A 24,406-nucleotide genomic window follows, 5' to 3' on the forward strand; every position below is an offset into this window, starting at 1 on the left:
CTAAAATAGGAAATGGTCACATTCCCTGACCACTCCGCTCTCCGCATGCGTGTCCAGCCCTGTGCTATAAAACTAGCTGGTGTGCTTTTGACCGTCAGCCTTTTTTCCTTCATCACATCACATCACATCACATCATGGACAAATTCAGAGAGGTAAAATTTGAGCTATGGGCGATATTTTACATATACATTATGTACTGGGATTACCGCAAATTCAAAGGAAATAACAACTAAAACACCACGTATTTCTGTTAAATTTCAAATAGAAACTTACTAGCATTCACGCTGAGCTCGATACTGCCACCAAGCGCGCAGATGATCTCGATGAAAAGGTCAAGCTCCTCGAGGAAGAGCATGAGCAGAAGGATAACCAAGTGACTGAGTTGCAGAACCGTGTCAAGGTTCTTGAGGAACAGCTCGAGAAGGCTGAAGATGACCTCAAAGATACCACCAAAAAGTAAGCTAAAAGAGATTAGTGATATAAAAAGAAATCAAACCCAAAGACTTGTCAGGAGTTCCTACTAGTCACGAATCTTCTTCTTTCAAAAGGTACTGACCAAACCCTTTTTTATTCTTCTTCCTTCCTTCCTTCCTTTAGCTACCGTGAGGCAGATTTGCGTGTTGAGCAACTCGACAAGAAGGCAGTCAAGCTTGAGCAGGAGATTAAGATCTGGGACAAGAAGTGTGATGATATTGAGGAGAAGTACTTGGCTTCCAAGGCAGAGATGGATGAGCTCGAAGGACAGTTGGAAGTTTAAGAATATACATACTTTTTTTTATTTTACTTCATACATATAATCTCAAGCCATTCGAAAAATGAAATCAATACCCGTCAAAAAAATCAAAAAATGCTTTATTTCATTGTAGTTTTTAATGGTTTTGTGTGTTTGTATATACATATGCGTATATATTTGCTTTTATGAGGGAACTATTGTAAGGTCAGGTCCATTTCCGACTGGAACTATCCCGGTAGGATTAATCTGAAGGTGTGACATGTAGTAATGACGTTTGATATGAACCATGTTCACTGTGTCAGAGACTCCTTCCATTTGATAGATGCGACGGGCCCACGCCAAAATGTGCGGGTAGTCGTGCTGAATAGATTTGATGTTACACTTAAAGTGCCCATGGTAGACAGGATCGAATCTAAAATGTCAAATATTTATTTAAGCTTTGATATATTATATAGTACTTGGTTGTTTTCTTGCTTTTGTAACTCTTATCTTACCTGATTATAGTGGTCCACAGGCGAATGTCTGCTTCGGTAAAGGTATTTTTTACCAAAAACTTATTCTCAGACAAGATTTTCTCTAGTCGATCAAGAGATTTGAAGAGAGGGAATACATGGTTCTCATCTAGAAAACAAGGTCGTAAGCATTTTTTTTTGATACTAAAGAGAGATGAAAAAATAAAATAACGACAAGGTAACTTATGTACTTACATGCGGTCTGGGTAGTAGCGAATCCGGACTTATACACGCCGTTGTTAACTGTGTCATAAACCCATTCATTGGTACTATCAATATCACTCTGGAGTTCTTCAGGATAATAGTTCAACTTGGCCTTTTCAGCGGGCAAAAAGTGATTAAAGGCAGTATTGAACATTCTGATAATCTCTGAACTTTCATTGTTGACTACCAAACACACACGCAAATAAGTTCTTTTGGCCCTTATACACAAACCACAACAACCTACCGATAGTATTATGTTTCTTGTCCCACAGAACAGGTACGGTGAAGCGACCTTCATAGTCTGGGTTGGCCTTGAAGTAAATCTCGCGAATAAACTGTGCATTGTTGACTGTGTCTGGAATAGCACCTGGACACTCTTCAGCACTTGCGAATTTCCTTTAAAAATTCCAAAAAGCAAAAAAAAATACATTAACTACTTTTGTACTCTTAATACACTTTTGTCCCACTTACCACCCCTTCTCCCCTAACAGGTAATGTACTGCAGAAATGCTGATGATATCTTCAAGGCCTTTGAGTTTGCGAACTATTGCTGTTCTGTGTGCCTGGCGATAATAACATGCATAAATAATCTGTTTTTTATTTTTTTCAAGTTAGCAAAAAACTTACCCAAGGACAAGCCCATGACACGTAGAGGTGATAACGATCTCTGATAAAAAGGTGTATACGTGTTAACAAAGAGAAATCCACGTAAGAGAGAAAAAGAAGAAGTCAAAGTAAATGAATTTACTTTTCAGCTGCAAAAGTCGCGTTCTTATCAGCCTCAATGTGATTACGGAATACAGATTGCTGTCTCTTGAACTCGCCATCTTTCGAGGCCCAGTTGAGAATAGCTGGTTTAGTAGACATTAAGCGAATAGATGTTATGCGTGGAATAGCAGAAAGTTTGCAAGAGAGCATGAAATAAAAGAAAAATAGACTTGGGCGCGTGTTTTTATATATGGACGCCGAAAGAAATCGGTCTTTGTCAGCGAGTGGAGTTCTTATGAATAATCTCTTACAAATGACCCGAATTTAGAATATTACGACACTGGGTGTAATAATTGATCAGCATTAGACCATAGGTGAATTTTCTTTTCTCGAATTGGTCCTCGGCAAACCTTAGTCACGCTTGTCCACGCGCTCTTACTGGCTGACCTGTTCTCATCATCATGCTAATGCTCAACCACTTAGCCCCCATCTTAGCTCTCGCCAACTGCACTCTTTCTGGTCTTTCGCACTTCCTCACCGGGCCCGTAATGTTTGGTTTCGCGGCTTACACAACAAACTATCTTGCCGAGCTCTTCTGCACCACATTATGCCCTTCACTGTTTCTTCACCTCTCTGCAATATCTGCCAGATGTCAATCGAGACGCAAGAGCATTTTCTTCTTTCTTGTCCTTTGAAATCTGCGGTGTGGTTAGGCATTTGGTTAGAATTTTTCGGCACCGTCCCACCACCTTCTGCACTTTCCTCGGCATTCACATCCTTTCTCTTCCCTCCCACGCTGAACCCCAGTATTCCAGCCGCCTCGGTTTTCGGACTGACCATCCTTGCTATCTGGGACCACCATTGGGCACTCCACTTTAAGTCTGCTCCTTTTTTACCTTCCTTGGTTCTTGCCACTGCTAGGAAATCAATCTCCCGCATCTGCTCAGAGCTCGAGCTTGACTCCGCTGACTCTTCCCTCGCATAACACCACATTAACATTTTAACAAAAAAAAAAAAAAGTTTAAATCACACAAAAACAAGTCAAAAACCAAAAAGCCAAAAACATCAAATAACCCCCATAAACCCTCAAAACAAATGTTGTAATTTTCTCTTTTGCCCTACTCATTCAGAGAACTTTAATAAATCTGAACCTGTCACAGCTCCATACAAACAAACAAAAAATTCTTTTCTCGAATAATGATCAAAAGAAGTGGTATATCACGGAAATAAAATAGCAGATTTTAAGATGGCCAATAATATTAAAGGGCATCACATATAATAGATGGTGGAGTTAAGCTTTAATACAAGTTGATCAAATTCCAGTAAGATAATATATATAAGAAAGTGGTTAAAGTAGTATAGAAGATAAAGGTCACAAACAGCTGCCCCCAAAACTTCTTGACCTTTTCGTGGCATATATCACCACGGCAGATTTTTTCGTGTAACAATTTTGTAATTCAGCCCGTGAGTTTATGTTACCATTTTGGGAATAGCTTTTTCATTGAAGTTTCAGGTCCGAAAGAATCGCAAAATTGATAAATGGGATCGCAAAAAAAAAAAATTGGCTGGTAAAATACGATTTTATTTATTTTTATGGGTTGAAAATATTGGGGGTAGATAATTTTAGGCTTCCCATACCTACCCTGCAGTAGCTGCTACTGTAGGGTAGGTATGCTTGCACTAGCAGCTAGAAATATTTAATAGCTATTCTGAAAATGTTTCCAGAAACAAAAGCAAGTAGAATTTTGAAAAACCCAATTGCATGTTTGAAAGCAAAAACCATATTAATGCTTTTAAAATAAAAGCAAAGAAGCTATTGGAAGGACACGTTTCAAATCTGAGCGAAAATGTCAAACCTGCAAAAAAAACAAAGGTCATTAGTACATGGACTTTTGATGAAGATTACTATGTTTTAGATGACTTACCACATATTAATTGAATCTAAAACAAAAACAAAAACAAAAAAAAACAAAGCAAAAAAGAAGAAGACATATGTTTATGTTAGTATGGATAAAATCAGTATACGAGCAAGATTTTTTACATACCTTTTTATGTCAAGAATTCACATGCCCTATTATACTTCAATTAGATTTTATTAATCAGAACTCGTAATAGAATCACATCATTAGCAATACCTTTTAAGATCTTAATCATGTGAGAGGATCAGAGTTGATCTGTAGTATAATTAGCTAATGAGTAGCATGATCATGTGCCATTTGTTGCCTGATCTTTAGAAAAATGAAAAAAATTGTATGAAACAAAAAAAGGCACTCAATGTTTATTTTTTGTGTCAAACTGTAACAAATTAATGAATTTCATTGGTTTTTGAAGACCATTATACGCTTATTACTGGTTACATGAATAACACTTTTCATTGGTTCCTGAAAGAAATCGACTTGTTGTTTCAAGATGCAGAAATAAATAAATATATGGTGGTCGTCTATACTCCTTTATCACGTTAGACAATATGTTACATCACGAAAGCTCTGTGATGCAGCGTATTATTAATTACCCAAAAAATTCTAGGGTGGTAGTTTCTGCTCCCAAAGGACCAGGTCAACACAATTTTGCCTTTGACGATATCGGAAAGACCTGCTCACTTTGTGGAAAAGATTTCGATCGCGTATGGAATCTACGACGCCACCTTACCAAATATCATAAGTTAGCAACTCATATTGCTAACGATATTAGCCCTCAATATGCCGATAGAAATTTAGCGTCACAAAGACAGACCACGAACACTGCCGAGCCGACCGCCCCTGATCACAATGACGATTCCGTTAACGAAGACCTACACGTTGAATCCGATTTGGAGGATGACGACAGCAGCGATGTTGACGACATGAACAGCGATGGCGACGATAATGTTAGCGAGATTGAACTCGATGCCGGTGAAAGTATTATCGAGATGGATGAGGACACCAGCCCCTTTGAAAGTCCAAGTCCAGGTAACCACCTATACATGCATATAAGAAATAGTATGTTGTCTTCTGCATCCAATACCAGCTCATCGTTGGATGCAGATCTCGATTTACTGAGAGAAGCAACTGGATCGCATACGACATGGAACCAGTATACATCAGACACCCACCCGTTCCCGGATCTCCAGTCTATGGTACTGCTTGCCTTTGTTGATGGCGATAAAGACATGGTATCTCGCAGGATCTTGAAAAAGATCCTGTTTACCATAAGTCTTGTCCTTAAGCTTCACGAGGAAGCTATCCGAAAGAAGTCCCCGTTCAAGTTACCTCGTTTGGATGCCCTCTTGAACTGTCAGACCAGGAAAAAGTCCAAGATTCCTGTATTTCCATCCACAAAAGTCGATATCTAGTTGCCGAAAAACAATACCACGTCTGCTTATATCAACTTGCCTTCAGACCACGTCCGGTTTCTTGCTGCCAACCCCAAGAAAGCAAGAAACATGTTTTCCCTCCCTGACCGCACTCCTAACCAGTCCATTTGTCTACAACAAGGCGAAAAGTGGAGAACACATTGGTACTATCAACAACCTATGTTCACCCACAACGGCGTAGATTTTTGGTCTGGTGATATTGTTAACTTTATGAATGGTTCCACTCCAGCCCGTTTCCTAGTAGAATCATTCCATACCATGGATAACTCAGCCGTTTTTGTTCAAGGCTACATGGTTTATATTCTGGAAGGCGGTCAGTTCATTGGCATCGAAGTTGAATCTACTAGCATAAAGCTTGAAACTCTTCTCGGTGTTGACTCGACCCCTGTTGATGTTGCCCTATGCTACAGCGTCTCACCTGGGAAAGTCTTTCATTTGATTCCCAGGCACAAGTCCTTGCTGGAAGAGCCTCATTTCTTAAAACGGCACGTACTAGACGAAACCGGAAAGCCGATCGATCCAAAGTTGTTTTACAAGGTGAGGATATCGCCCATTATACTCTTCACCGACGACACCTCCGGAAACCGATCAAAGCAATATAACCCGTACGAAAGCTGGTCAATGAAGTTTGCTGCTCTCTCCTACGAAGAGAGGTCTTCAATTGAAAACATCCACTTTCTCTCTGCTATTCCCAAGAAAAAGGGGGCAAGTGGGATGTCCTTGTTGCCTAAAATCGTTGAAGATTTCAAAAGGCTCGAAAACGGACTGGTGATGTTCTCTGCCAAAGACAACGAAAACGTCTTAGTAGCATCACCACTCCTTTGGATCGAGGCAGACACTCCATGCCATTCTGAACTATGTGGTTTGCGCGCGCCGACAAGTCTGTACCCATGCCGCAAATGTTATGTCCGTTTACAAAGATCCATGCCCAACCTCCAAAGCTCTTCGTATTATACTGGTAGACACACAGCAAGAACAAAGGCACACTATCTTGCTGCTGCGTCTACCTCGGGACGTGGATCGACTATTCCAGATGCTCCTTTGACTGGAAATGCTCTGACAGCAAGCGACCTATGCTTCGCAAATAGGGCAACAGATGCATTGTTGGAACTACAGTCATTCGATCCATCGACAGATACTCCAGTTGAAGTTCTGCATAACATACTTCTTGGAGTTGCTAAGTATCTAGTCAATGATTTGGTAAAGGTTGTACTAAAGAAAAATCCTAACCAAATGGCTAGATTGTCCAAAGCCCTCAAGGATTATGAAAACTCTCAAGGAATGTCAAGAAAGTTCACTCGAGAGTTACGACACTGTGGCTCATTCCTTGGGAGGGATTACAAAGTTCTTCTGCAAATTCTACCCGCTATCTTAGTTACAGAATTTGCAAATGATAGTATACTCTCTCTCATAACTCCATCTTTTGTCCGTCTTGGCCGTCTTTGCTCCTTGGTGTTTGTTAGAGCAGTAAGGTATGATTATAATATGTACATCGACGAAGTTGAAAAGGCAGTTACAAGCCTTATCCAAGAACTGCATCATTATGTCATTACCTGTGAAATCGAAGGACATAATCCGTATTCCTCGAAGCCCAAGGTTCACCTGCTCACACATCTGCCCGACGATCTACGAAGATTTGGAACTGCTCTACACTACGAGACCGAAAAAGGTGAGCAGTTTAACAAACACATCCGTGAACACCTAATGCATACCAATAGGTTAAACACCTCAAGAGATGTATGTCTCAAGTTCGCCAAGCAATCTGCAATGAGACACATCATTGATGGTGGTTCATGGGTGAGCAAAGACAAAATGAGAGAGAAGTATGGTAATTCCACGGCAGAATTTCTTAAAGAAAACTTTAACGACAATGTTAAGAATATCCTGTTTAGTGGATCAAGAGACTTTGCTGATAATAACGACACTGATGACATTACAGCAAAAGCACTCTGTGACAATACCTTTGTGGTGTTCATGCTCAAGGAGAGTAGAGACCAACATGCCCATCCATTTATTGGAAAGGTCTCCTCTTTGAGAGTAGAACACTATCGAGTTGAGAGTAGTCCCCACGCTCAAGTTAACAACTACCTCCTCGCGCAAAAGGTTTCCAATGATGCATCTACTACACTCGATCAGCTGAAGATTGTATGTAAGCTTGATATGCACACAGAATTTAACAACAAGCTTGTCATCAATCTCAGTAAATTTGGCTCCTACTGGTTCTTTGTTTCCTTGTTTTCGAATCGACAGTATTAATTTTTTTTTATCTTTATTAATAAAAAAAATTATTCAATAAAAAAAAATTGTGATTTTCACCAAGTCATTTTTCGGTTTTGCCAAAATATTGAGAGGGTCCATTTATGGATACTTGCCCTTTTAAAATTGCCTTATGTAGTTGACAAGTCTCATAAAATGGGTCAAATTCGATATCCCGATTAATCTGGGTTATATAGACCAATCAAAATGTATGTAAGTAAAATATTTCCAAATTTGATATCGAAAATCTCCCGTGGTGATAGTTGCACCATATCACCACCACAGAAATTAGAAGCTAAATATGGTAGCGTATGGTACTCAAGAAATATGATTGGCCTAGAGAATTTTTCTTTGTGCAATTTCGTAAGTTGAATATTTTTTCTTCCAAATAAAGGAGGAAAAAAGGTTTGGTCCTACTTCAAACCTTTTTAATCAAAACAAAAAGCTGTTGAAGTAAGACAAAGTATTGATTAAGAAAATTCGGAGGTTGTATTGAGCAATAAAAAAATAATTCTGTTAAAATTCGGCAAAGGCAACGATTTTCAGCATATAAAACAACTTTGTCAAAATTTCGAATAAGAAAAATAATAATAGGGAGGTTTGTGCAAATTTTGTATCAAAATTAAAAAGGAAATTTTTTTGTCTAAAAAAGAATAGTTTGTTTCATACTTCTAAAAAAGACTTTGTAAGCCCAATTCGGGTTTTACAAAGCACTTTTAGCCAATAATTTCCTATTTTTTTGAACTGCTAAGATAACGATATATTCAAAGGAAGATATAGAAATAAAATATGTTAAAAATATACTTTTAAAGATGTAAATACTATATTAGCATGACTTCTTCTATGTCATTCTTTAAAATTTAACTATTTAAATTATATATATTACGCGCTCTATTACAGAATCTGCAGTTAATAATATAGCTTATGCCAATTGTTTGATCAAGCATTATCAAACTATTAACTTAACCATTAATACGAATCAATGTTCGTTAGTTTAGCTTCATTACATTTCACGACCATAACGTACACTCCAATATGAAAATGAAGGGAAACCTTACGGACAGCCTGGACAGCCTGGACAGCCTGAAAGTATGCGATATCACTCATAATAAGGAGTTTAATGGATATACATATTTTTGGGCTGGGGTCAGACTTTGTATCAATCTTACGGTAACCACGTTTCCCGGTGGGGTACAATATTTCTATCTAACCGGACTAATCAATTCTGACTACATGTCCGGAGACTGGCGTCTTTCTCTAATCCTTCAGGGCAAAACGGTGTGCCCTCAAAGAAATACAATATATTCATTGTATGCATTAGCTTTACTACTTTGTCCCTACACTTTGTATTCATTAATCTCTCGCCAGGCACCTAACTTTCATTATTTTAAGAGCCACAGCATGTATTTGAGCAACTTAATAATAAGATGCTGTCTCATACGAAAAGCAAATTCTGTATATTCAATTAGTAACCCTAAATATAGACTTGACAACAAAGAAAAAAGAGCTAATCGCAAATACACTATATCGGTAACCAGTTATGCAAAGGACTATAAGGAGTTGCTGTCATTAGATTGTGATCCAATCTTGTTTGATATCTTACTATTTATTGATCTGCTTACGCGTATCATGTCTTTCTTTCTTTCACCTACATATTCCCAGAGTTCGACAGCACCAGCTGGTAAGTAACCCCCACCCGCCTCCTTTTTTTTTGAAAAGCACAAGAAAGTCTTTATACGAATATTATATATTATCAGGAACTAGATAGACTTATTCCGTGCCGGCAAAAAGGCCACTATTTGTGGTCCGGTAGAATAAAAATGTTGGCCCTCACCAAGAAATGCCGTCCCCCTAAACTTAGGGTACATGCTGTCCAGGCTGTCCTGCCAGGCTGTCCGTAAGGTTCCCCAAAATGAAGCTTCAGAAAATTTTTAAGACATATCTGTCCATATTAGTACATTGTAAAAGAGATTGATAAAGCAAAATTGCATAAACCTCCCTAAGAAGAACGAATAAATGATATTGCCAAATTTGCCAACAATGATTACAAAAGGATCGATATTTTAATCAATTAATAACTGATCAAATAAAACTAATTCTTAGAATTCGTTTGATATACTCAATTATTACATCTAATAACCTAAATAAACTACCAAATCAAGAACGACTTGAGGATGATATAAGAGAAGCAGAGCTTACTGGTACTTTTCTTGATCCAATTCTAAATCCTATATTTCATGATGTCGAGAAGTACAGATTGTTTCGATGGTAATTGAAAATCCGATGCTTTTTATACACCATTTATTGACGATTTATTTCCCAAATTAGACTTAACACTGGTGTTGAAGATACTGAATCTCTAAGACCTGATGCTAATGTGTTTGAATTAGAACAACGGAGGATAACGTTTTCTACTGAATATGTTGAGATGAAGCTCGGTAAAAGTCGTTCTGACACATTGAAGACACATGAGGACCTTTTGAGATTAGTAAATTTCTGTAAAGACACTCTTGACAAAAAAGATGTGAAGTCAATGATTGCTGTGCAAGAAGTAGGTAAGCCTGAAGTCAAATACCAATTTTTCTACAATTTTGTTTACTATTCCTTTTTTTATGATAAAGGATATTACGTTACAATTTATCTGTTCTCTCTTGAAGCCACTGGACTCAATTTGCTTACAGAACTATACTCTTTTAATGTCCCGAAATCTATATCTGAATTACCCCAGTTCGTCATGCGTTTTGATGAAATAAAAATAATGGTTTGTTACCAAGAAAACTGTGTCTTAGCAAACAGAATTCACAAGGAATCAAGGAAGAGAATGTCTATTCAACAACAAACTACTCGTAATATTTTGAATTTAAAGAAACCAAAAAAGTTACGTTCATCAATTGCTTTTAAATAGTTGTAAATATCTACAACACGCATTTATGTGGTAATAAAACGCTGCTATACCTTTGATAATAAATAATTATATAGCGTACACAATAGTTAATTTTTGAACAAAATGATCATGATCCGGAAAAAGTAGATGTTATCATGACAGGTTTTTCCTTCCAAAAACTTGGATCTGAGCAAATATATAAAAGCTGTACGTTTTTCTTGAGCGAGCCATGTTGCTTTCCAATCCTGCTTCAGAACGAGCAGGAATCAACATAAGAACAGCTCAGGGATGGGTAAAGCGAATGGACGATGATCCAGAATGGGATATATACGGCAAGTTTATGAACAAAGCCAATCGTGGTGAATCTCAACTACATGAAGAGCATAAGTATTCCCTGATTCATCTTTTCAATGAGCAACCTCAAGTAACAAGAACGAATGTCGTTTATATCCTTACCGCAAAATGCGAGGATTTCAGCTTGAAAGAGTCTCAAGTACGTAGGCACTTTCATAAAAGATCAATACAACTTGAAAGTCAAGCAGATCACTTGTCGTCCTGTGGCTAAAGACTCTGTAAAAACCACGCATCAAGAGGAAATGGTGGGTCGAGAAATATCTCAGACAGATATGGATTATCTAAGTAACGTCTTCTTTAATGAGGTTGCATTCGATATCAAAATAAAGACCTTTGACGGGAAGATCTGCAAAAGGAACTTCAGTCATGTTTACTACACCATCGACTCGTGCAGTATCTCACATCATTCTAGGGACAATCTCTGTCATGGGTGTAGTGAATATCAAGATTATGCATATCTTTGTAGCTATAGGAATTGACACCCCTTCTTCCTGCGAAATTTAAATAAAGCGGCGTATTCGCTCAGGTCAATACATATCCTTTCTTTTCGTATCGTCTGAAAGAGAAACCGCAGCTAGATTAGTAGTGATCTCCTCTAAGTTCTCGTTCATTTTAATGTAGTAATCTCGCCGTATTAATAACCTAAATACATATCCTCAGCTTCACTTTCAGGATAAAATTCAATTATGGGTTGATAATTTGTGCAATCCATTCTTCCTATGAAAATATTAACCTTTTATATGTAATAATCTAATGAAAAATGCCCAATATGGTTATGGAAATGGTCTAGTAAAAATTTACGGATGTCTCTTGGGAAATTTGCAATGGTCTCTAAAGAATTTTGCAGCCGTCTCGTTTTAGGTTAAAATCCTGTATTTGTCGGTTCTACACTGAGATAATTATCGGTTTTTTTAACTCATTTAATCATATGAGTTCATGTAATTTTTTGAAAGGCATAGCAGCTTTGCGAAGTTTTATTTCTTTTTTTTAAGACCTACAAATGACAAAGTCTATTTTTTATGAAGATGGGCAAGATAGCGACTTTAATGAACAAAGAGAAAATTTTTTTTATCCAATGGAGGGCATCTTAACTGAAATTGCAGATCCCAACATTGTTCTTGAGACGATTACAAATCAAAGGGAATATCTAGCTCTAAAGCTTATTGAAAGAGCCATTCAAGAGAAAAATTCTAAGGAAATAAATGTCGTTCAATCGACTAAAAAGTACAATATCTATACCGACAAAGAATGAGAAAATTTTATAGACCTAATGATAGAAGCACCTGAAGAACGAGGCAATATTGCCAAGTTTTCAAAGTAGCTCGCCATCAATCCACGCACGGCGGAAAGATGGTAGAAGAGCTACCAAACGAGTGGGAAGTTCCATATAGAAAGACGGCCAACATTGGCCCAAAAAGCTTCATCACTGCCAAACAAGAAGAGCATATAGAACGTTTAATTTAACAAGACCCTCAAGTCGTTACTGAGGATATCATAGATGGCTTGACTACGCAGCTTGAAGCCTTTTCGATCTCTGTATCACGAATAAACCACTATTTGAAGAACAACATGCATATCAGTGTAAATAGACCTACATGTGAGGCCGAAAAAAAGAAATTCTATTGAGAATTTGAATACAAGGAAACAGTGGTTTATGGAATGGAAAGATACAAATCTAGATTACACAAATAATTGTGTGTTTATAGACGAGACAGGTTTCAGTATTAACATGCGAAACAGTTGGGCAAGATCAGTGAGAGAAACTCTTGCCATTGTCCCATGTGCCAAAATCAAGGCCACCATCCCATACAATAATTGTCCCAATTCATGCCTCTAGTGTACTTCATGTAGTATTGAAAAAGCCGCCACTTAAATCCGATAGAAGCTCTCAGAATAAAAAGATTAAAAAGATCAATAATGGCAAGAAACGAGCATTCTCAGATATTGTTAATGAAAAAACAAATGTAGAAGAGGATGAGAATATTGACGACAATGCTAAACCCGTATCAAAAGGTACAAATACCGCCCACTTCATCAAGTTTATTAATGAACTGCTAGATGTAATGGACTTTGATCATAGCTTAAAGGGAAGTTATATTGTTATGGACAATGCTTCCATACATAAATTGGATTCAATGAAAAGAGAGGTTGAAAGCAGACGTTACCGTGTGATGTACCTTCCTCGTACTCTCCTAAGCTAAATCCTATTGAGCAGTTTTGGGCAATCGTGAAGGGCAAATTGAAACGCCACCGATTGAGGACTGAAGAGAATCTATCGTGTAGAATTGCTGACGCTTGTAATGAAGTTCTTATCAGTGACCTTTATGGCTTCGCCAGCCATTCTAAACGTCAGATAATAAACTGTTATAATAAAACTCCATTTTAATAACAATACAACTATCTTTAAAAAAAATAACATGTCCTTATGTCGACAAGTTGGTATAAAAAACCGACAATTATCTCAGTGTAGAACCGACAGATAGATTTTATTTTTTCGATTCTTATTTTAGTTACCGACGATTGCTTTTTTAGTAATCGACAGTGTCTTTTAAAACCCGCCAATTTTCACAAGTATGACTGTACCAAACCAGCCTCATATTCATTGATAAAACATTCAAAAATTATATCGACGCTTCAAAAAACAAACACCTCTTTAGCTTTTAAAAATGGGGCACAGTATGTTTTAAGTATGTTTTAAAAATCAAATGTACTTCTTTAAAGAAGTTGGTGAAATACGAAAGAGAGAGAAAGAGAAAAGGAGAAAAACGCTCCTTGTGACTATGTGATATTATGTACGTGATTACCATATACTGATACCCTTGTGAACTAACAGTTTTACACTATATATATATAATTTAGTGTGACCATATCTATAGGAGTAGTAGTAGTTTTTAACGAGGCTCAAACTAACGTGAAAATCTAAATTTATTGGCCACTTACCAGACCTTTTTGAGGAACTCTCCTGTTCTTATGCCTGTATGAAAAAATAAGAGTAAATTCAATGCATAAATTATTAACGACATACTCTCCTTTATATATATAAACGTAAGCTTTTAAAATTCCACCAAAAATATGTTAAATCTCTATATTTTTTTAAGTGCTATCTTTTGGTTTTGACGGATGATTTTGTGAAATGTGCCTGAAGGTTTGTTACTAGGACAACGAGTAATCTTCATTCATTAAACTCGATAATATAACATAAACCACGTCTAGTTTTATAGTAGCTAGTGAATGTAACTCTTTGGAAATCTTAAAGAAAGTTATATTGCAAATAAGGATAATAATAATAAGTATACAAATGTTGGGCATATGTTAAACTTAGGTGTAATTTGGTTACGTTGACTGAAGATCTCACGATGAATTCATGTCTGGAACAATAAGTCTTCCAGTTGACTTGTGCGCAATATATCCCTAATGACAACCTTTCATAGAAATACTACTATCGAAATGGAAGTAAGTTGTAGTAAAAAAAAAATTACGTATTCTCTGCTCTAAACAGGTAATATGAGCCTCTTTCTTATGTTGTTTGATTTACACAAGATAAAGCGGGAAACATACTCTTAACGTCTGATAGTGGTCCTGTCTGCTCTGACTTTTAAAGTTTTTTTTTTTAAGAAAAAATGTACGTCTTGCTTAATGCCTGTCCTAGAGAAGTCTACCATTTATATATATGACAACTTTGACATTGGTACTAATTATCACATGCTTTTTTACTTTCACTTTTAATATTAACATGGCCAACTAAGGTATGCTATATAATTTCAGGTTTCCGAGAAAAAAGAAGAGCTGTAATTTGGTGAAATTGTTATTATTTTTCGAATGATTAACTAGCAGTGATTTATTTGGACCATCAATGCTAAATAGAGTACTTTCTATTAGAAAGACATTAAATGATTTATGTAAATTGAATAAACTTACACTCTAAGTTACCTAGTCTTCATGTTCATATTGAGGGATTTAACTCGATTAATTATTCTTATTATACTTTAACTGTTTGTATACCAAAATTGCTTATGTGTTCAAAGCATACAATAATAAATCGTATGCTTTTGGCTTGCATTAAAGCATAAAAAAGGTCTACAGTAGTAGTATATTAATTAACAGATATTTTGGACCTGAGTTTTGACCTAGCACGCTTCAGCCTATCACCTGCCCTCCAACACTCGAGAAAAAAAGGAAAGAAATATTGGCATTTAATTTAGTGTCTACATTGCACAGTTGGCAGAGTATTAAATCAATGGCTTTATTACTATCAGTATTATTAGTATTATTATACACATAACGGCATGTCCCAGTTAAGACAAATATGTTCAAAGTTCGATGTTTTAAGCATCCATTTTGCCCTGCAGATCTCTAGGTATCTTCTGATAAACACTTTGACGGCACGACCAAACACAATCTGGACCATTACTAACTATGATGACAATAGGTACCCGCACCAGCGATATTAATATTGCACTTCAAATACTTTAGATGACTGCGATTGATTTCCTAACAAGGGAAACATATTAATTAATTAGATAGATAGATCTATCGGATCTACAAGTATTTCCAAAGCTTGTGATAGCGTAAAAGAAGAAGAAGAGTCTTGTTCCAATGTTAGTACAACAACAACAACGACAATAAAAATCAGCAGGGTCTCATTAATGACCAAATAAATTATCAGTATAGTCCTTTTTTTTCAATGAAATTATCAAAAACAAATGCACGTATATTGAGTGTCTTGTTAATATAGTGTAATCAAAATATCATTGACAGAAAGGAAGGAATAAAAACTGATAATTTGCATCAAGTGTCTAATATGTTTCTGTTAATTTGTTTGAGTTACGCTGTGCAAAAAAGAAATCGTCTTAATTAGAAGGTAGAAATTGTCTCAATCAAAGGTTTTATTTGTCCAGAAATAAATAGATCATCTAAATTTCAGATCGAAAAAAAAAAGAAAAAAAAAGAAGAAAAAGAAGAAGAAAGAAAGAAGAAGACATGGATCGAAATATGAAATGATAATAAAAATGATAATAAAGAGAATGAATGAATGAATGAATGAATGAATGAATGAATGGGCGAAAATGTTATGTACAATAGAAGTTGAAATATGTACATTGCGTCTATACACAACGCAGTGTAACCTTGTCCAGGTCATGCCATTGGGTATGCATAGCCAAAGTCCAATCACTTTGGTCACCAATGATAGTATCTGTGCCAGAAATGTCTTCCTGATAAGTAGAAGAAGCTGATGACCGTGTGTGATTAAACAACAGGTGAGGGTCCTTGTCCAGCACTATGCCTCCCATGCCAGGGTCGGCCAACTTTTGGGAAATACGCTGCTGAAGCTCCTTTAGATCGATAGAACGTGGTACTTGAATGACGATAATATTATCGGCATCATATACCACTTTGATCTTGATGGTCCTTAAAGATGGAGATCCGTTGGTGCTGTGTGAAGGACTTGGAGATGCGCTAGTGTTGACTGTGCTGCATGTATTTGTGCTGCAGGAAGTATGTATACTGGCACAGCTACTGCTTGTGCTTGTGCTGCTTGCCATGGCCGGCGTTGATAATGGAACAATTGAAGGCGTAGCGCGGTTATTCCATGGCAGAATTACTGTTGCTGCCTGGGTGCAAAATAAGGACAGAGAAGATGTGGAGGCGACGGAAGATGTTGAGGTGGTCGAGGTAGTGGAAACAGGCATTGGACCACGAATTGAAGGACATCGCAGACGTTTCCACCGCGAGGGTAAAGGCAAAGGTAAGGATAAGGGGTGAAGTGAGTGTAGTGGGTGAGTCGCTGACTTTACAGGTAGTGTGGCAAGTGAGATTGGAGTTATAGGAGGTTGTCTGAGATTGGGTTGAGAAACTGATTTGGGGAGTCCAGAGGCGACTGATTTAACCTGGCCAACAGAGCTAGATCGTACCAGTCGACGCTTTGGTTCTTTGGGGGTTGGCTTTGTTAATTTTGAAGATTGCTGGTCCCGCCAGAGTTGCTCTTCGGTATCTGCTTTTTGAAGTCCAAAAAACTCGAGAACAAGAAGAGATTGGGTGATAGAAGTTGGAAGTTGAAACAGGGCATCTACAAAGCGCTCGAGCTCTGCTCGGCGCTGGATATGGATTTGTTTATTGGGAAGAATTTGGATACGACCCTTGATTTTTGGTAAGACCAGTGTGTCTTGATTTTGTGCTGATTTTTGACGCGAGTTGCGGCCGATACTGCTCAAGGGAGGGCGTGCAGGCGAGAAGGTTGTTTGCAGGCTTTGGGAAAAGTGAGAAAAGTCTTCGTAGCGGCGGGCAATGGTGTAGGACTTGCGAGCCAAATTTCGAGAGCCAGCTGTGTTGTTTTGGGGGTCAGCTTGCTGGGGATCTACGTCGATCAAGAACCATATCTTCTGATCTGAACGCCTTTCAAAGCCGATGATAGTGACATGGTGAATTGGAGGAGCGAGTTTGACACCCGGGCAGAATCTAGTCTGGGAGTGAGAAGGTCTGGGATGTAAGAGGTGCGGTGGCATGGAGATTATTAGTAGAGGTAGAAGTAGAAGAGAAGAAAAAAGAAGAGAGTGGCTGTGTAAGTGTGAGGGAGTTTATATATTTGTTTGTTTGAAGATCTAATATAGACGATGGCATTATTAATTGCCTGAATTCTGGGGGAGGGGGGGGGTACACTTTCTATATACAGGGCATGGGTAGTAAAAGGAAAGACTGGGGGGTTGATATGTGGGGGCTCCTTTTTATTATATATATTCTGTGCTCAAAAAAAAAAGACAAAAAAGGGCCTTTAAAGTAATAATATTAAAAAAAAAAAGTGATAGAATGAAGTCCACTCAGTCAATTTCGCATTCCAGTCCTCTTGACATCTGCCATAGAGATTTCATATAGAATATTGACCTTGCTGATTTTTTTTTGATATTTTTGTTCTTTCATAAATATAGCGATATGCTATCTACCTCTTGACCAAAAGAGAAATATAAGAAATAAGAGGCATTCAAGCTTGGTTCCAAGGCATGTGTTAAGGTTTTCCAAGGAGTCAATTTGTATCTATTATAATTATGATTACAGTAATTATAATACAAATACAAATACAGATACAAATTAACTCTCTTCTACTTTATTTCCTTCCTCCGAAACTTGTTTGCATGGCAGGCTTGCTTGCTTTCTTGGTTGGTTAGTTTACCTTTTTGTTTATTTATATGACTTGTGCAAACGACATGTTTACCATGCGCCCACGCATGGATCTAAAAAAGAAAGGGTAGCTTTGGCTTCTGTTCCAGCTTGAATGGCAACAAAGCATGTCCCCAAAGGATAAGGTGCGATTGCGATGGTCCAGACAATCAAAAATATGTTCCTTTCATTAAAAGTTCTCCAAGACAAACTTCCAATTCTACCCTGCGCATGTGCATGCAGGAACTGTGATATCCTCAGCAGTATAAGGATTCTCTTAACTTTTCTTTGCCTCTGTTCTGATTTTTGCTTTGGACTTCCTTTACTCTGCTGCAATAAAAGAAATATCCTTTATTTTATCCTATTGCTTTCGTAATGATGACTATTATCACCTTGGCCCATTTTGACCGGAACCATCCCTGCTCTCCGGCCGTTGAATGATTATTTAAAGACTGGGTTGTCCTATGTAACACAGATCCCATTCACGGAGACTTGCTTTTTTCATACACATCCACACATTCTTATGAGTAACTAAAATATATTTGTACAATAATCTGTAATTGTAATTGTAATTGTAATTGTAATTGTAATTGTAATTGTAATTATAATTATAATTATAATACAATTCGATTACAGTCAATTGTATTCAGTTGGATATATACTTACAATGGTATAAATTACCAAGTCATTTCAATAAAGAAATTGAGTCATATATATGTATGTACACACATATTATTTAATCCCATTTCTCCTTGATATAACCACAACTGCTTAAAACCGATAATTCGTCTATTCAAGGGAACACTAAAGGCCAATCAATATAAATTTACATAACTAAGCTGTTGTAGTTTGTGATCTTAATCTGTTTAAGCAAATACACACACACACATATATATATATGTGTGTATGTATGTGTGTGTTTGTATTTTACAAGGATTATCCAAGACTATAGCGAAGAATGCTATGAACGTGGTGTTCATTTGCTGGTCTGGAATCACACCATTTGTTCTATACTATTGAACTCTCTCTCTCTCTCTCTTTCTTTCTTTCTCCTATATGTCTTGTTTTGTGGCAATTTGATAAATAGGGTTTAAATACACACACACACACACATATAATTCTTTTTTAATCAGAAATATATGAATGTATCCTAACCCACAATCCAACGTCTTTCATACCTTTCCTATCTATGATCTGGGCTTTCCAGATCGTCGGCTTAATCACAGCCATCTTGTATGTATCTATGTTTTTATAAGTTGCTAAACAGGCCAATGCTCCTATATATCTCTTTTCCTTTTCTTTACTTGATAAATCTATAGATACATATCATATACAATATGTTGAAATAAGAGGAATTCATTTCAAGTATATATATATATATAAATTCAAACCTCTTCCTCCTTGGTTTAAAAAGTAATATTCATTGATTTATTTAATTTTTGACAAAATAATCCAAAACTCAATAAAGTCAAATTCTTTTTTTTTTGTTTTTTTTTTTTACATACTTGCGTTATTATTAACTCTCATTTATAACCTGTACCAGAAAAAATAGCTAAAGAACAAAACCAGAGGGCTACATTCAAGGCAATTCTTTCTTTCTTACTTTTTCTTCTTTTTTACATCTTTCTAGAATATTGTGATGTCACTCAAAGCTACAATCCGTCCATGTCACAATTACTATATTAGAATTTCAAATTGACATAATCACACGCCAAATATAGCAAGAAAAGACCCTTTTCCTCTCGATTTTTCTTTTTTGGTTTTTTTTTTTTTTTGGTTCTTGCTTGGGTCTTGTCGAGTTGAAAGAGCATCATGTCCAATCCTGAGCCGATTCCATTTGTGCATTACTATTGCGATTGTCCAGACTTCACTAGTTACTCTGACAGCCACAATGGACGTCGATCGATCGAACCTTCCGTCAAAAAAGACACCTCATTTGAAGAGAAATCTCAGTTCCTGACTGTAAATGATCCCATTCATCTATCTCGGAGTAGCTCCACAGGAACTGATGTCGGGGCATCATCAACAACAGCAACAGTAACTGGCCAACATCTTCTTTCAGCCCAGGCATCAAACTATGTTTATCCACTCTCGCGTCTCTATTTCTGCGAGGACTGTCATCAAATCCGGTGCCCATCCTGCGTTCAAGACGAAATTGTATCGTACTATTGTCCAAACTGTCTTTTTGAGGTACCAACTGCGAGTGTAAAGAGTGAAAAAAACAGGTATATAAGTGTGAATATGTACACACACAAACAAACACAGATATATATATAATACATACAAATAAAGTCAATAAGATGAAAGAGAGAGAGAGAGAGGAGATCGAGATAGATATAATAAAGTTTTTCGATTGATTGACACTACCATAGATGTGCTCGTAACTGTTTCCAGTGCCCAATTTGCCAAAATACACTGTCTGTTGTAGCTGCACAGGAATCAGCCACGGTTCCGGCTGCAGCAGGTCCTTATTTCTTAGCTTGTAATGTCTGTCGCTGGAATTCACAAGAAATTGGCATGACATTCGAAAAACCAACCAGTTTAGCATGCAAGTGGACTTTCTCAATTATGTTTCTTAATCAATATTTTTATTACTATTAGTCTTAGTATCAAGGATATATATATATATTGTATGATCAATTTATATTTCGTTTATTTTTTCAGATAAATTATTATAATATATTATATTAGTCTCATAAATTCATTTTTATGCGTGTTTGTGTATATCTACATATAGTACAGCTACAAAAGAATGAAGAAGCCCTACCAGATGCCAAAGAGTTTGATCATTTGAAAGAACATTTTGAAAAATACTTGCGTGCAAATGCACCCCCTGCCTTGCCGACGAGCTTCATGTCGTTTTCAAACACGGGTGCATTCAACAAGATGATGGGTGGACAATTCTCGGGTGATACACAGGCACAAGGAAAGAAAGATGTCATTGAACCTTATGTACCCAGTGTTCAGATCCTCGATGATGATACAAAGACACTCAATAGCATGTTCAGTCTGCGAACTGTCGATCAAGGCAAGCTTGCAAGATAGATAGGGGAAACATGTTTAGTGTGGCTGATCCTTTCATATGTATTTTGTTTTTTGTTTTTGGATAGTATCTACACTAAGTCAAAGATTCACGCAGCTACATGATCAACCGTACCAACTTAGGTAAATTACAGTTAATATTAAATGAGCATTAGTATTAGTATTAGTATTAGTATTAGTATTATTATTATTATTTTAAAAAAAATAAAGGCACTGAATAATAAAATCCTGTGTGAATGTGTGTGTATAGCAAGATACACCCCCAAAGAATTCACCTTTGCATTAAGAGATCAAAACGATGCCGTACATGTCGACACATCCTGATCAAACCCGAGCAAAAAGCCCAGGCCACTCGGTTCAAAATAAAACTAGTGGCCATGTAAGAACCTAATGATCTTTAAATGATAATGAAAAAAATAATGTAGACAACTAATAGTATCATTATAGGAATTATATACCAAACATCACTATTGTCAAAATGCCAAGGAAACCATGGCTTCTACAACTTGGTGTTCCAACTCAATTTGTATTAAAGTTTACCAACCCCCTCTATGAAGAAATGAGTATTACATTGGCTACACCCCAAATGCGTCGCAAATCTGCTACAGATTCCGAAGGACCACAAATACCAGAAAAGACAAATACCAAAATGATGGGAAAAGTTACAATCTTGTCCCCTCATTTTACTGTTGGTGCTTACAACGAAACGATTGAATACGATGATGAGTTGTACTCGAATGGGTCAACACGTAAAGCAAGCTACGGAGGAACAGCTGGAATTTCGTCCGGAGGAGGAGCGTCTGCTGGAGGAGCATCTGCAGGATGGAGTAGTGGTGTATATGATAGGCGTAACAATTACACGAGTGTGGTTGTGGAAGTTGTTCCCGAACAGTATGGTGAATTCAAGGTAAGATTTTTTTCTCCTTGAATTTTTAACATTACTACTGTTATTATTGATTGGTACTAGAATGGAAATAAAACAGGAAGACTTTTGTTTAAAAAGAAGGAGAAAAGGAGGATAAAAGAGGATATTAACATTTGACGTGCTTAGTTTCCTTTGCTTGTTACATACCACTACAAGGCTGATGATGGTCGAATGGATGTATCTTCTGGTGACATAGAAATGGATCTGGATGACATTGATCCTGATGACAGTTTCAGTGGATCCAAAAAAGCAAACTCATCTATCCGCATGGACGATGATCGTACAAAGAGTTTATCCTTCTGGTGTTTAATTGGACTTGGTCAGGTTTCTGGAGATCCCGAAAACAGACCTCTTGGTGAATCTTTTCATCATTAAACAGTAAAATCACCCATAATTTCCTTCTTCATCTTCTTCTTCTTATTCCTCCTCTTTCTCTTCTTCTTCTTGTTTCATGACACATAGAAATACTTTTTTTTCCAACAAATCAAAGCCCTTATTTTTTTATAAACATAAATATATTGGTGTAAAAAAAGATGTTTGCTTTCTTTCTTTCTTTCTTTTTCTCTTTCTCCTTGCGTTTGTGTTGCTTTTATTTGGTATTACACGATTATTCATACTACCCCAAGATTATCTCATATATAATGACTATAATATTGATGGCGATGAGAGGAACTACAACAAAAATATTTAGTTTCAACATTTTTCTCTTTTTTTTGGAATCCATCTTGAGCCTGAACTTACTTCTCATTAACGTCCGCACAGCTGATATCAGATTCACCATCTTGGATTTTATTGATTGCGTCTGATCGCTTCCAAAGCCAGCATCTGACTGTGCATTCCATCCGACTTGAATTTCATTTGCATTTTATTTTATTTTATTAGAGCGCGTTACTTTTGCATCTCGCTGTACTCACTCTTGGCCAAGAATCTATCTTCACTCAGAACTGCGACGGCATTGATGAAGCATAAAAGAACGTAGAACAATTGCCCGAGACCAAGTGACATACTGTTGGTGTTACGAAAAAAAAAAGGAATAGGATTGAAGATGTAATGAGATTTGTGTAGTTCTTTTTTTTTCTTATTCCCTACTTTGCTACGTACCAGTGTGAATGTGGAGATCAGCGGTGGTTCAAAACATTGAACTTTTAGGTCCGTGACTCCTTTGGTACAAACATGTAAAGGCTGTATACTCTTTCTTTCATTTTTTTAAAAAAAATATTATATATAGTGAGGTTCTTCTTTACTAGTCCACTAATTCACTAAACACCACTCTTATTATTGTTTGGTTTATTAATAATAAATGAAGCACATAGACACACTTTGTATACAATGTCAAATTCATGTATTGAATATTACAAGAATGAACATTGAAAGCTGGGCGTGCTTGATTATTAAAGTCTTCTTTGCTTTAAGGAATCACATTCAAATTGGCTCAGTCAATCGAGCGTGACTTTTGTTAGCTTGGCATAATTGATCAAAACTTTATTAGCCGTCGGTATTGGCTTCGAGTTGAGCTCAAAGTGATATTTCCTAAGCTGACTCTAGAGGTGCTCACGGAATTTTACTATGTAGTGAAAAACTGCTATCGATAGCAGAATAATCTTCTGTTTTTAAAAGTATTTTTTTTTCGGAAAAGAAACAATTGATGTGTACAGGCTAAAAAGTTCAAAAAACAGTTTAAAAGCGTATTAAATAATATTGTGCTCATTGTAACATCTCTTTCATTATGTGAAAATCTTTTATTGAAGGGTTTCCTAGGCCTTGCATCTTATAGAATATCTTTTCTAGCAAAAACATGTTCTTCTTCTCAATCCAAATGACAATGGAAGAATATTAGTCAGTCAGGGTTGCTTGAACTCTTTTTTTTAACTTTTTAGTCTGTCCGTACCAAATATGTTTCAAACCCAAAAAAAAAAAAAAAAAAAAAAAACATCCGTGCTAAAAAGCAGGTATAAAATATTTCTGATGCCCAAATATAGATTTTTTTTATTACTATCAGCACTGCCTGTGAGAACCGTTTTTTATTTTATTACCCTGTGCCATTTTTTGATGTTTTGTTTGCTCCATAAACCGGTACCTCTTTTATTTAAAGCAGAATAAAACATGGCACAGTTGGTAAAGACTTTTTTTAATAGTAGAATATCTGTACTTTATTAACAATAAATGCAAAATAAATAGCTTTTTATTTGCTATACTTTCAACCAAGGTTTTATCTTTGTAGTATAGTATTTGCTATGATATGACACCGATTTATAATTATGAACACAAGACCCATATATGACAT

The 24,406-nt window shown here is 36.6% G+C and overlaps 10 protein-coding genes across 10 annotated transcripts; 6 read left to right on the forward strand and 4 right to left on the reverse strand.

Annotated features, from left to right (window-relative positions):
• Positions 1 to 134: 134 nt before the first annotated feature.
• Positions 135 to 757, forward strand: PHYBLDRAFT_171428 (hypothetical protein; the record flags this gene model as incomplete). The annotated part of the gene is made up of 3 exons (XM_018436594.1): positions 135 to 152; positions 266 to 456; positions 598 to 757. 3 exons carry the CDS (start codon positions 135 to 137, stop codon positions 755 to 757), a joined length of 369 nt encoding a protein of 122 aa, XP_018288722.1.
• Positions 758 to 827: 70 nt separating this feature from the next.
• On the reverse strand, positions 828 to 2,349 carry PHYBLDRAFT_126467 (hypothetical protein). Its single transcript, XM_018429105.1, has 7 exons — positions 2,198 to 2,349; positions 2,077 to 2,116; positions 1,921 to 2,012; positions 1,694 to 1,845; positions 1,441 to 1,632; positions 1,228 to 1,354; positions 828 to 1,145 (listed from the first exon to the last, which is right to left on the reverse strand). The coding sequence occupies exons 1-7, from the start codon at positions 2,314 to 2,316 to the stop codon at positions 917 to 919; spliced, it is 951 nt and encodes a 316-aa protein (XP_018288723.1). The 5' UTR covers positions 2,317 to 2,349; the 3' UTR covers positions 828 to 916.
• Positions 2,350 to 2,572: 223 nt separating this feature from the next.
• On the forward strand, positions 2,573 to 3,142 carry PHYBLDRAFT_159581 (hypothetical protein; the record flags this gene model as incomplete). Its single annotated transcript, XM_018434011.1, has 1 exon — positions 2,573 to 3,142. A coding segment is annotated over one exon (570 nt), but the record flags the coding sequence as incomplete, so codon positions are not given.
• A 1,482-nt stretch (positions 3,143 to 4,624) lies between these two features.
• Positions 4,625 to 7,765, forward strand: PHYBLDRAFT_171431 (C2H2-type zinc finger transcription factor; the record flags this gene model as incomplete). Its single annotated transcript, XM_018436595.1, has 2 exons — positions 4,625 to 5,429; positions 5,535 to 7,765. The coding sequence occupies 2 exons, from the start codon at positions 4,625 to 4,627 to the stop codon at positions 7,763 to 7,765; spliced, it is 3,036 nt and encodes a 1,011-aa protein (XP_018288725.1).
• Positions 7,766 to 7,972: 207 nt separating this feature from the next.
• Positions 7,973 to 11,482, forward strand: PHYBLDRAFT_171432 (hypothetical protein; the record flags this gene model as incomplete). The annotated part of the gene is made up of 9 exons (XM_018436596.1): positions 7,973 to 8,128; positions 8,759 to 9,446; positions 9,530 to 9,662; positions 9,869 to 9,966; positions 10,114 to 10,320; positions 10,387 to 10,526; positions 10,757 to 10,792; positions 10,855 to 11,142; positions 11,189 to 11,482. 9 exons carry the CDS (start codon positions 7,973 to 7,975, stop codon positions 11,480 to 11,482), a joined length of 2,040 nt encoding a protein of 679 aa, XP_018288726.1.
• Positions 11,483 to 12,003: 521 nt separating this feature from the next.
• Positions 12,004 to 13,204, forward strand: PHYBLDRAFT_69472 (hypothetical protein; the record flags this gene model as incomplete). Its single annotated transcript, XM_018442098.1, has 2 exons — positions 12,004 to 12,227; positions 12,799 to 13,204. 2 exons carry the CDS (start codon positions 12,004 to 12,006, stop codon positions 13,202 to 13,204), a joined length of 630 nt encoding a protein of 209 aa, XP_018288727.1.
• A 2,904-nt stretch (positions 13,205 to 16,108) lies between these two features.
• On the reverse strand, positions 16,109 to 17,506 carry PHYBLDRAFT_69471 (hypothetical protein; the record flags this gene model as incomplete). Its single annotated transcript, XM_018442097.1, has 1 exon — positions 16,109 to 17,506. One exon carries the CDS (start codon positions 17,504 to 17,506, stop codon positions 16,109 to 16,111), a length of 1,398 nt encoding a protein of 465 aa, XP_018288728.1.
• A 700-nt stretch (positions 17,507 to 18,206) lies between these two features.
• Positions 18,207 to 19,385, reverse strand: PHYBLDRAFT_171435 (hypothetical protein; the record flags this gene model as incomplete). Its single annotated transcript, XM_018436597.1, has 4 exons — positions 18,207 to 18,482; positions 18,548 to 18,617; positions 18,986 to 19,017; positions 19,311 to 19,385. 4 exons carry the CDS (start codon positions 19,383 to 19,385, stop codon positions 18,207 to 18,209), a joined length of 453 nt encoding a protein of 150 aa, XP_018288729.1.
• Positions 19,386 to 19,959: 574 nt separating this feature from the next.
• PHYBLDRAFT_182467 (hypothetical protein) lies at positions 19,960 to 22,647 on the forward strand. The gene is made up of 7 exons (XM_018438625.1): positions 19,960 to 20,380; positions 20,528 to 20,703; positions 20,893 to 21,162; positions 21,266 to 21,320; positions 21,448 to 21,576; positions 21,645 to 22,104; positions 22,249 to 22,647. Exons 1-7 carry the CDS (start codon positions 19,968 to 19,970, stop codon positions 22,495 to 22,497), a joined length of 1,752 nt encoding a protein of 583 aa, XP_018288730.1. The 5' UTR covers positions 19,960 to 19,967; the 3' UTR covers positions 22,498 to 22,647.
• Positions 22,648 to 22,738: 91 nt separating this feature from the next.
• Positions 22,739 to 23,127, reverse strand: PHYBLDRAFT_24286 (hypothetical protein; the record flags this gene model as incomplete). The annotated part of the gene is made up of 3 exons (XM_018439835.1): positions 22,739 to 22,794; positions 22,864 to 22,968; positions 23,037 to 23,127. 3 exons carry the CDS (start codon positions 23,125 to 23,127, stop codon positions 22,739 to 22,741), a joined length of 252 nt encoding a protein of 83 aa, XP_018288731.1.
• Positions 23,128 to 24,406: the final 1,279 nt, after the last annotated feature.

The sequence above is a fragment of the Phycomyces blakesleeanus genome (assembly GCF_001638985.1).
Source record: "Phycomyces blakesleeanus NRRL 1555(-) unplaced genomic scaffold PHYBLscaffold_18, whole genome shotgun sequence".
Lineage (NCBI taxonomy): Eukaryota > Fungi > Mucoromycota > Mucoromycetes > Mucorales > Phycomycetaceae > Phycomyces > Phycomyces blakesleeanus.

What these genes read in the sequence shown, in the direction of transcription:
- PHYBLDRAFT_126467 (XM_018429105.1), bottom strand. Translation starts at nt 2,316, where the DNA reads ATGTCTACTAAACCAGCTATTCTCAACTGGGCCTCGAAAGATGGCGAG. An exon ending in GCGACTTTTGCAGCTGAAAA is followed by an intron (nt 2,117 to 2,197) that starts GTAAATTCATTT and finishes CCTTTTTATCAG; the next exon opens with AGATCGTTATCACCTCTACG. An exon ending in CAAGAAACATAATACTATCG is followed by an intron (nt 1,633 to 1,693) that starts GTAGGTTGTTGT and finishes TGTGTTTGGTAG; the next exon opens with TCAACAATGAAAGTTCAGAG.
- PHYBLDRAFT_182467 (XM_018438625.1), top strand. Translation starts at nt 19,968, where the DNA reads ATGTCCAATCCTGAGCCGATTCCATTTGTGCATTACTATTGCGATTGT. An exon ending in GACACTCAATAGCATGTTCA is followed by an intron (nt 21,163 to 21,265) that starts GTCTGCGAACTG and finishes GTTTTTGGATAG; the next exon opens with TATCTACACTAAGTCAAAGA. An exon ending in AAAATAAAACTAGTGGCCAT is followed by an intron (nt 21,577 to 21,644) that starts GTAAGAACCTAA and finishes GTATCATTATAG; the next exon opens with GAATTATATACCAAACATCA.